Source organism: Scylla paramamosain, chromosome 12, assembly GCF_035594125.1.
Source record: "Scylla paramamosain isolate STU-SP2022 chromosome 12, ASM3559412v1, whole genome shotgun sequence".
NCBI lineage: Eukaryota > Metazoa > Arthropoda > Malacostraca > Decapoda > Portunidae > Scylla > Scylla paramamosain.
Window position 1 is genome coordinate 12,342,035 of NC_087162.1, and position 11,543 is coordinate 12,353,577.

Consider the following 11,543-nt stretch of genomic DNA (forward strand, 5'->3'; position numbering starts at 1 on the left):
TAGCGGCACCACACTACCTCTGACCGACATAGTCATTTCCCCGAAGTCCAGCACCGCCCTGCTCTGCTTCAGGTAGTCTAGGCCGAGCAAGTTCTCCCCGACGTCCGCTACAAAGACGGGAAGATGCTCCTCCGTGCTGCCAACCGCAATCCTGGCATGCACTGGTCCCCTCAGCTGTGTGCAGTGCCCTGTAATACCACACAGTTGTTGCTGGGCCACCGGGGGCTGTCCAGTTGCCACCACCCCGTCCTGCACGAAGGTACGTTCCACGCCCGAGTCCACAGTGAGGCAGCAAGATTTGCCATCCACTTGCCCGCCCACCTGCACTGTCCGGGCACCCTCGGCGCGGCAACTTAGGCGGACTGGGGTCTCTGGCTCTCTGGCTGGCGCTCGACCCCTTCCACCAGCCTCTTTCCGTTTCCCCCAGCCTCCTTGCTATCCCTGGGAGAGATGAGGGCACACTCTGCCATCTTGTGCCCCTGACCGCAGTTCCAACAACAGGGTTTGTACTGGTATTGCCCTGCTCTGCCGTTGACAGCCTTTCCGCTACTCGATCCCTGCGGGCAGTACCTCTTGGTGTGCCCCTGCTGCCCGCAAGAGTAGCACTTACCCCTGAACTCACCTAGGGGCGGTGAAGGGCTAGAGTAGGCCTTCTGCACGGCCCCTCTCTTTGCCTTCACTCTCTGCGGGACATAATTCCCACTGGGTCGCTCCCGCGTCGTCCGGAGAAATGACTCCATCTCCAGGCCCCTCGCCAGGGCCTCCTGAAGGTCCTTGGGGTGTGCCTGCTGGACGTATATCCTCAGTTGTTGGTTATCGATGGCATCAACGAACTGATCCCGCAGGAGAATGGTGATCATCTCCTCACTGGCCTCTGGGTACGCACGCCGCACCAGCACCTCCAAATCCTGCGCCAGGCGTGTCAGGGTCTCCCCCGGGCCTCGTAACCTGGCCCGGAACCTTGTCCTGAACACCTCGGTTTGGTGCTGGTACCCGTACCTCCTCTCCAGTGTCGCCGTCACTTTACTATACGAGCACCGCTGGGCAGCTGGCAGCTGGTTCAGGACTTCTAATGCCGGTCCTTTGAGTGCCCACACCAGCTGCATGGCCATCTCAGGGCGACTCCACTGGCGGGCGCTGGCCAAGAGCTCGAACTGTGTCTTATACGCTTCCCAAGACACTGTTCCATCGAACTCCTGTGGCCGGCGCCTCGTCCCGTCCTTCAGCCTCCGTGACGTGGAGCTGGCAGCAGAGGGGTACGACTTTACTGAGGCTAGCGGGGATGGTGGAGGTGATAAGACGTTTACAGGAGAGCGTAGGGGAGACGGTATCACCTTGGCCAATGGAGAAAGGCTGTTTAGGCTTCCGTGACAACTATTATCCTCCTCCTCTTCGTCACTCCCCCCCTCAGTCTCACTAGCACGCCCACTTGACTGGAACAGCGTGCCTTTATGCTGAGAGAGTACAGGAGGCGCCTGTGCCGCCACAACCTCATCCACATATCTCCTCAGTTCACTGGCCGCTTTTTCCACCTCTCCCTTCACCTGATCCTTGGTGAACACTTCACTTAACACCTCGTCTTTAACCCGTGAACACTCCTCCTTCATGAGCCCCATAACCTCCTTAAATACACGGTCTACACTGCTCGTCACCGCTTGCAACTCAGCATGCTGTACCTCTCCCTGCGCCTTCAGGGCACTCATAACATCCGCTAGTGTGATTTCTTTCGCCGCCATGCTGACTTAATTACTGTAAGGCACCGTAACTTAACACAACACGCAGCTTACCATGGCAAAACACACTGCACCGTCCGCCCGCCCGCTGCGATCCACAAGTACGTTACCCGTACCACCGCTGTTCGCCTCCCCTGTCCAATACACACGCACACTCGGTAACACACCGCGACGCACACAGTTAGCACTTAACTCTTCCCACTCCTGACACCACTGTAACTTCACCACCCCGTGGGCCGTCACACTTACACTTTTGGGGTCCAGTGCTTCCTGCATACGTGACGGTGAACTTACCCTGCGGCGCTCCGTGTTCTCCCCTGGCTCCCCTCAGAAGGCGAGTAGTAAAACACACTTGTCGGCTTCTGGCCCTCTATTCTCCGTTGCTCACACTACACAGTAGTCCTATGCTGTAGCTCGGCACCCCGGGCATCTTGTCGACCCTCGGAAGGCTTCTTGATGCCTCGCTCCAGCTCACAAAAAGGCACATACAAGTACAGGAGGCAGTGTCGGCGACGCGCGGGCTTCCTTTCCTCACCAGTGCTCTCCCGCCACTCTGTCTCCCAAACTGTTCCGCCACCAATCCCAGGGCTGCTACACGTCACGTGATACTCCCGAGCCCCAGGGTAGGCGGCCAGCGAGGTGACGTAGCGCGACGTCATCCTCCACTTCCGCTGGGACTCAGTCTGGGTATCTTCATGATCTTGTCCTCTCGTAACACTTCTTTATGTACCTTCTGCAGGTGGTTACTTTTAGTTTTCTTCCATGTCCTCTTGTTTCTCTTTTGTTCATTATAAAGAGATGTTCCCTATCTAGTTTTTCCATCCCACTCAGCAATCTGTACAAAGCAATCAAGTCACCTCTCTCTCATCTCTTTTCCAAGGTTGGGAGTTGCATTCTAGCTAGTCGCTCCTCATATGACATATCTTGCAATTCTGTTATCATCTTTGTTGCTGCTCTCTGTATTCCTTCCAACTTTCTTATGTGCTTTTTTTTCATGTGGTGACCAGATTACCGTATCATTGTGGTGATAATATTCCTCGTCATTTCTATATCCAGATAAGCAAAGGCAACTCTTATATTTCTTAGTAGGCTGAGAGTTTCACCTGTTATCTTGTTAATATGTTTTTCTGATGATAAATTTTCTGAGAAAATCACTCCCAGATCATTTTCTCTTGTTGTCTTATTTATTGTTTCATTTCTTATCTTATCTACACCTTGTTAACTTTTTCCAAATTCCATATTTTTACACTTACCAGAGTTAAATTCCATTTGCCATCTGTTGCTCCCCTCCCACACCTTGTCTATATATCTTTGTAATTCTTCACAATCTTCCGTTCCCTTCACTCTTCTCATAAGTTTTGCATCATCAGCAAAAAGACTCACATAGCTGGATACATTCTCCACCATATCATTTATGTACACCACAAACATTATTGGTGCCAACACTGACCCTTGGGGGACCCCACTTAATATTGGGCTCCACACTGATGTCTGGTCCCTAATTACTGTTTGCATCTCTCTGTTTTTAAGGAAATTGTCCATCCATTTCAGCATTTTTCCACTTACACCACCTATCTTTTCCAGCTTCCACAGCAGTCTATTAGGCAGCACTTTATCAAAAGCTTTTCTTAAATCTAGATAAATACAGTCTGACCAACTATCTCTCTCCTGTATATCAATTACTCTTGAATAATAGCATAATAAATTAGTGACACAAGATCTCCCTTTTCTAAAGCCAAATTGACAAGTTGTGAGAATGACCTTATCTTCCGAAAACTTTGTCCATTTGTTCTTTATTATCCTTTCACATATTTTTGCAACTACACTTGTCAGCGAAACTGGTCTATAATTTAGTGGGTCTTGTGTGTCTCCTCCTTTAAATATGGGTACGATGTTTACTCTTTTCCAATCCTGTGGAACTATTCCTTCATTAATAGAGGTACATATGATGGTATGTAATTTATCACTAAGCTGGTTACTGCATTCTTTTATTACCCATCCCAACACTCCATCTGGTCCTGTGGCCTTTCTCAATTCTAACGTTTTGATGATTTCATCAACTTCCTCTTCTGTTACTTGAAATTCCTCTATTTTTCTATTTTCAGGTGTGCACAATGGCCTTATAAATTCCTTTTCCTTTGTAAAAACTTCCTTAAAGCTCTTATTCATCATTTCTGCAATCTCTTTTGGGTCTTCATAAACCACTCCATTTACCATTAGCTTTCCTCTACTCACTGTGCTTTTCAGTTTACCATTCACATATCTATAGAAGAGTTTTGGCTCATGTTTATACCTGTCTATTATATCTTTTTTCAAACTGTCTTTGCTCATCCCTCAGAATCTTCACATAATCATTCCCTACTTGTTTGAAATTATTCCACAAGTTAATTCATTTACTTTTCCTCCATTTTTTCCATGTATCCTCTTTTGTCCTTCTCGCTGCTTTGCATCTTTTATTAAACCACTCTTTTTTACCAGCTATTACTGTCTGCTTTTTAGGCATAAACTTTTCTTCACCTTCTTTATATATTTTAAGAAATTCGTCCCACTTCTCTTGGACCCCTGTAGCCTTATGGAATCTATCCCACCTCTCCTCTTGAAAAAACTTCATGTTATCAAAGTCTGCCTTACAGTAGTTTAATCTCCCAGCATGGAGTTCTTCATTCCTTTGATTCTTTATTTCCTCATTTATATTGAATTCTATGGTAGCGTGGTCACTTTTGGCTAACAGACACCCCATGTGAACATTCTCAATTCCTTCTGGTTCCTCAGTAAATAACAGATCTAGTCTTGATGCTTCTCCATCTTTTCCAAATCTTGTATCTCCTTTAATCCATTGAGTTAATATATCATCCATTGCCAGCTGTAATAATTTATTTCCCTAAGATGATTCTGTTCCCTCCGTGTGCCACTGTTCCCAACACACCTCCTTACAGTTAAAGTCTCACATCATGATCAGTTTTATCACCACTTAACACTTTCTCTGTCCAGTTCACTGTGTCTTTTATCATTATTTCATATTCTTCATTTGACCAGGCATTGGTTTTTGGTGGTACGTACATCACTATGTATTGTCTCTTTTTGCCTTGTGTATTTTCCACTCCAATTTTTACTGCCTCAGCTAATCCGTTACCATATTCTATTTCAACCACCCTTAAGCTTTTCTTGACGAGAAACATCACTCCTCCTCCTTTCTTACATATTCTACTTCTTTTCCATAAATTGTATTGATTTTGCCCAATGTTCTTTACCTCTAACTCATCATATAATTTTATTTCTGTGAATCCCATTACATCTGGACTTTTCTCATTTAAATAAACATTTAATTCCCTTAATCCTGAGATGAGTCCATTAATGTTTGTATAAGCTACCTTCAAAATGCCCTTTTTTTCCCTTAGCTTGTTTCCCTGTTCTCCCTCCTGTTCAGGTACCACTTCCTCACTTTCATGTCCAACACCCTCCAATAAAATATCTCCTTCTGGTCTTCTGATCTCTCCTTGTTTTATTGCCTTTACTTCCTCCTTCATTTTAACTAGCTCTTTTCTTTCCTTTTCATTTAAGTCTCTTCTCAGCCATATGTTTTTTACCTCATCTTTAGCTAATCTCCAGGTTCCTGTCAGAGCCTCCTCAGCTTCCTTCTGCAATTTAAATTTTATTCTTATGGGTCTGTGTCCTTCACCTCTAAATTTCCCAACTCTGTGGTATTCTTCCACTTCATCAACCAGACATCTTCCCTCCTCTTGTACCTTTCCCACCACTTTGTTGACTATCTCTTTCAGCTCTTTCTCTCTTACATTTTTGTTGATTTCCTTAATTTCCTTAACCCCAAAGACAATTATACATTTCTTTTTGTTAACTGTCTCTATTACAAGAGACTCATTTATCTTGATAACATTTACCACCTTTTGCATTATTTTGGCCCCATTTAATTGTTCTTCTATTATTTTCTCAAAGTTTACTGCCTCTCCTTGTATGATCTCTTGCTCACTCATTTGTTTCTCCAACTTATCTACTTTCCTCTCAAACTTTACCTTATCTCCTTCTTGGAGCTTTTTCCATGCATCTTGCCTTTCATTTAATTGCACTACAGTTTTGGCACTTTCTTCCACTTTCTTACTGCATTCCTTAATTTCTATCTCCAGAGCGTCGCACCAATTTCTTAGCTCTATGTTTTCGGTTTTCAATCCCTTCAGTTCTTTAATTTGGCTTACCTAGGTCTCTTCCATAGCTCTGAATCTCTCCATCAGTTTTTCCATGTCACTTTCCAGAGCCAACACTCTTCTTTGCCATAGTTTTGTGCTAACCTCAGTGTCATCACAAAACCCTGATAAGTTGTTTTCTCCCACTGCTGACTCATTGCTCGGTGTAAACAAACCACTTCGGTCTGGCTCCATTTTCCCTTCTAATTTTCTTTCAACTCTACTTTTAGAATCACCTCTACCTTTTTCCTATTTCATTATGGAGACAGAAACAGTACTGCTCCAAACTCCCTATACCACAACTGGCTTATCTTGATGATCGTAGAGCTGCTACCAGTGCATCCTTCCAGCTTGGCTGCTTGGGTGTGTGTGTGTGTGTGTGTGTATAATTAGGTCCTTGTAGTTTTATGTGAAGAAAGAAAGTTGTCTTTAGAGGGCAGGCTGTGACTGCCCCCTTGTGTTGTGGGACACAAAGGGAAACGTTCAGTGCAGTTAGCTGGGTTTAAGAATAAGTTCTCCTGATCCAGTGCTTCAGACCTCACTGTGAGTAATTATCATTTTGGCAGGTGTCTACTGTCCCGTCCTTGAAGGGAAAAACCTAAACAATATAGGCACAGAGGCAGAACCACACCTGTGTAGGTAAAATTCAGATCCTGTAGACTCTGAAACTCTCTGCCTGCTGCTGTATTCCCTCCTGCCTTTGAACTAAACTGTTTCAAAACACATATTTTGGATAACCCTTTGACTACACTCTTTGGGGACTGCACCTTCAGTGGGCCTTTTTGTTGCCCTAGGCCAGTCCCTTCCTACATGGTGAGAGAGAAGAGAAAAAAAAAAAAAAAAAAAATAAATAAATAAATAAAATAAAATAAAATATATATATATATATATATATATATATATATATATATATATATATATATATATATATATATATATATATATATATATATATATATATATATATATATATATATATATATAATTAGGTACTCACACTAATCACCAGTCTGAAGAGAAGTGTCACAGGTGGGTGAGGTGCTGCACTGCCTCCACAACACAGTGTTACAGGTGGGTGAGGTGCTGCACTGCCTCCACAACACAGTGTTACAGGTGGATGAGGTGCTGCACTGCCTCCACAACACAGTGTTATAGGTGGGTGAGGTGCTGCACTGCCTCCACAACATAGTGCCAAGGTAAGCTGCACAGCATGGCCCACACAGCAGAGGAAGTTTGTCCCATGCTGCACTATGATTCACCTGAAATGGTTATAGTTAGTTTAGGGAAAGTGGTTAAAGTAACCTCAACAAGTGGTACCATTCTCTTATGCTGACAGCAGATGACACATGACATTCTTCTAGCAAAGGCAGCTCGGCTGAAGAGACAAGACTTGATATACAAAGTACCCACAAGATGTGACATTGTTTTCTCTTGTGCTGACAGCAGGTAACACAAGATGTTATCAAAAGTTGCTAAAGAGACAAGACTTGTTATCCTTACATAAAATCTATCCTGGGGATTTTGTTATCAAGCCTCCCAGTGTACAAGTGAACTGGTCACTGCAAACATAAATCAACTCTTTGCAAATACAAATCACCAAACACACATACTTTGTCACTGCTAACAAAAAAAAAAAATAGCATTTCCACAAGTACAATAATAGACTAATTCTGTCTCCTTCAGCTGCAAAATCAGTTTTGTTGTATTCTAGATAACAAGAGTATTTTATTACATTGATGATGATATCATTTATAATAAAGGGGACAAAAACAATGACTAGCTATTCAACCATGACAATCCTATCTTTACTTTATTCTGTAGTACAGGAAACTGACACGGGAAGAGTTCTATGAGATTATGGGTAAAAGGGATAAAAGAGTGAAGACACTGGTTAACTCTTCAATTAGTAAGCTGTACAGAAAAGAGGTGAAAGAGAAGGAAGTCAGTGCAGCATGGCCATGGAGGGCAGCATGGCCACGGAGGGGGCAGACATGCATTTAGCACATTTAGAAGAGCAGTACACATGGATAAGGTAGAAGACAGTAAGTGATGCAACATTATGCCAGTTAGAGATTCAAGACAGTCTATTGAAAGGAGACAATAAGACAAGCAGCTTTTGACTCCATCCTGTATAGGACTGTGTTACTTGAACCTCCCCATATGAGAGGACAGGAACACTCCTGTACAGAGTAAGCAACTAATGGAAGAAAACTATTGGTGGAGATGACACAGAAAGCTGTTCTAGCAGGACCATTTTCTTTCTATTCCAATCAACACTTGAGGAACATGACTGAGGTATTCAAAATGAAGAGAGGCTGTGAACATATCAACCCTGACCAGTTCTTCCCAAGGAGGCACTAAACTGTCACGAGAGGCCACACCTTCAAGCTCCCCAAATCAATGCATTACACCACAAAGAGGGACAATTTTTGATGACACATTCATAAAAAAGGTGGAACAGTCTCCCAGAAAATGGAGTTTCTTATTGACGCTTTTTAAAAATAGCCATAACCAATACAAGAAAGTTCCTAAGAAGCAACCAGCTGAGACCACCTTCCTAGTCCTTCAATTATCACTGAAGAAAGCCAGCACTACAGTAAGCCAAGGTGTAGCTCTAGAAGAGAGAACAAAACTTCCCATGCTGGTCTGGACTCAAACATCACACTGCCTTATCTTACCCACTTTCAATAGGCTGTACTGAAAGTTGTAAGGGTCTTCAAGAGTGTTTTTATAATTCTAGATAGTTTACCTAGGATTCTGCACCATCAATGGGAAAAGTAGCTGTGGGAACCCAGTTAAATATCTCAGTGGCCTTTGAAACAGTCCTTGTGTGTGTGTGTGTGTGTGTGTGTGTGTGTGTGTGTGTGTGTGTGTGTGTGTGTGTGTGTGTGTGTGTGTGTGTGTGTGTGTGTGTGTGTGTGTGTGTGTGTGTGTGTGTGTGTGTGTGTGTGTGTGAGAGAGAGAGAGAGAGAGAGAGAGAGAGAGAGAGAGAGAGAGAGAGAGAGAGAGAGAGAGAGAGAGAGAGAGAGAGAGAGAGAGAGAGAGAGAGAGAGAGAGAGAGAGAGAGAGAGAGAGAGAGAGAGAGAGAGAGAGAGAGAGAGAGTTGAGCCGTGGTTCTCAACCTTTTTCTCTCCCTTCCCCCTTCATGAATTCTCAGCATTTGTGTGGCTCCCCTTCATTTTCCTCCCAAATCCCACCACGACAAAAAAGATGAAAAAAATAAAATAAAATAAAATAAATAAATAAATAAATAATGGAATGTTGATGAGAACACCTTTGCTTTATTACAAAGTTGACAGTCATTATTATCTTATATTTGATAGATTTTTGTAATATGCTTAACTTACATCACTGGACTACAAAAGAGTAGTGGACACAAGGAAACTTGAATTTGGTTTGGAAAAAGTTCAGTTGTTAACCTCTTCATATTTTCTGACACATCAGTGTTTGTTTTCAGCCAGTTGACCAATCTGAGGTTGTGTCACTGACAATGCACATCTCATGTCGGGGTCCACATCCAGTTGGCTCCAGCTCTTATTCTTGATTTATAGAAGGGTGGAGAAGCTAGACTCACATAAATAGGTAGCTGAAAAGGAAAGAGTAGTCAAAGAAAATTTTCTTCTGCCAGGACAGTGATGCAAGTTTTTTATTCAGATTCCTAACATTATTTAGAAATGTATAAATTGTAACAGCCTGTCATGGCTCCCCTAAATTCTTGCCATGGCCACCAGGTTTAGAACCACTGATCATGAAAACACCCCTGAAAACTTCCAATAACTTCCACTAAAGCCTGTTAAAGGAGCAGAATACTTATCACCACAAGCCACTCTGCCTTTGGTGACTATCTTGGCCTCATCAGCAAGGTGATGGACTTTGTTTCCATGAGTCTCATGATGGGCCTGACCCTCAGTGAAAGCCTCTCACAGCCAGTCCATCCCTCAGCCTTCAGACCCAGCTGATAGTTTCCAGGAAGAAGTTGGCCCAATTGACACAGCATCTTTGATTGGGAGCTGAAGGGAGTGAGTGAGTGAGTGAGAACTCTAACACTGGTTCAGAAATAGAGAAAGATTACTTTAATTGGTGATTTTATCAATGTACAGTGGGGTATTCGGCATATAATGTATCTGACTTATGAGTAACACATTATCTCATCCCAAAAAATATTCACTTCTAAATTTTCTTTTTACTGACAACAAGAAGACAAATGTGAACAATTTCAAGCATCATTATTTCAACAGGCTCTTGGGTGAGTCTGTGTGAAGCTGCTCTCTGCCACTCAGTCTGTGTGAAGCTGCTCTCTGCCAGTCTGTGTGAAGCTGCTCTCTGCCACTCAGTCTGTGTGAAGCTGGTCTCTGCCACTCAGTCTGTGTGAAGCTGCTCTCTGCCCAGTCCTGCCAAACCTACCCCTTCCAGCCATCAGCATCCCTGCCCAGCCTATCCTGTCAGTCATGTAAAAACTCACATAAATTCATAATGACTCAGTCACAAAATATTGCCCATTCTAATCTCTTAATCAACACAAAGTCTTTCACCAACACTTTCACCCCTGGCAATACTCCCTTCTTTGTGTTCCCTAACAGCACCAGTGACAGCTTCCGGCCCACAGCATGCCACACAACACTTGGAAGTGAAGGGACCCAGCATCTGACACATTTCAAGTGAGTGTTTACAGAATATAAGTCATGTATGATATGGTGTCTTATTTGACTTTCAATATTATTGTTCAAAAACTTCACTGGGTCTTGTGTGCATTTGTACTTGACAGTAATAATCAATTCAGGATTGGCAGGAGGAGGCAGTAGGCACCTGCCAAAATGATAATTACTCCCAGTGAGGTCTAAAGCACTGGATGAGGGGGTGCTGTGAACTTATCATTAAACCCAGCTGTGACCTTACTGAACGTTTCCCTTTGTGTCTCACAACATAAGGGGGCAGTCACAGTCTGCCCTCTAAAGACAACTCTCTTCCTCCACACAAAACTACAAGCACCTAATAACACACACACCACTCAAAATTTCAAAATTATCATGGTGACTACTACACCAGCCTTGGAATCCCTATCCGGGGAGGGGACCACAAATGTTTCCAGGTCGGACTACCCTTCTGACAACGACCCTAAGTGTCTTGACACCCCCCCTCAACTTTTTCTTCATTAACTTCTGCAACATTCGTGGTCTGAAACATTCGTGGTCTAAGATCTAATTTTCAATCTGTAGAACACTACCTCTCCTCTTCTAAACCTCATCTTCTTTTCCTCACTAAAACTCAGGTGTCTGAGCCAACTGACAGTGGCCCCTTTTCTATTCCCTCCTGCTTTGTTTATCCTCATTTTCTATCCAAAGCTGGATGTTGCGTTTGTGTGCGCAACAACTTAACCTGCTGCTAGCTAGATACAGGCTAGGAGACATAGAAACAGACTGGGTGAAGAGTGAGAGAGGAGTTAGGCAGGGCTGTATATTGTCACCAACCCTTTTTAGCCTGTATACAGAGGAGCTAGCAGCCAGGATGAGAAGAATGAATGTAGGGGTAAGTGTGGGGAATGATAAAGTATGTGTGCTCCTCTATGCAGATGATGTAGTTGTTATGAGTGAATCGGCAGATGAGCTTCAAA

The 11,543-nt window shown here is 43.6% G+C and overlaps 1 protein-coding gene across 1 annotated transcript; it reads right to left on the reverse strand.

Moving 5' to 3' along the window:
• Positions 1–353: 353 nt before the first annotated feature.
• On the reverse strand, positions 354–9,414 carry LOC135105684 (uncharacterized). The gene is made up of 3 exons (XM_064014070.1): positions 9,280–9,414; positions 6,930–7,191; positions 354–6,738 (listed from the first exon to the last, which is right to left on the reverse strand). Exon 3 carries the CDS (start codon positions 1,734–1,736, stop codon positions 354–356), a length of 1,383 nt encoding a protein of 460 aa, XP_063870140.1. The 5' UTR covers positions 1,737–6,738; positions 6,930–7,191; positions 9,280–9,414.
• Positions 9,415–11,543: the final 2,129 nt, after the last annotated feature.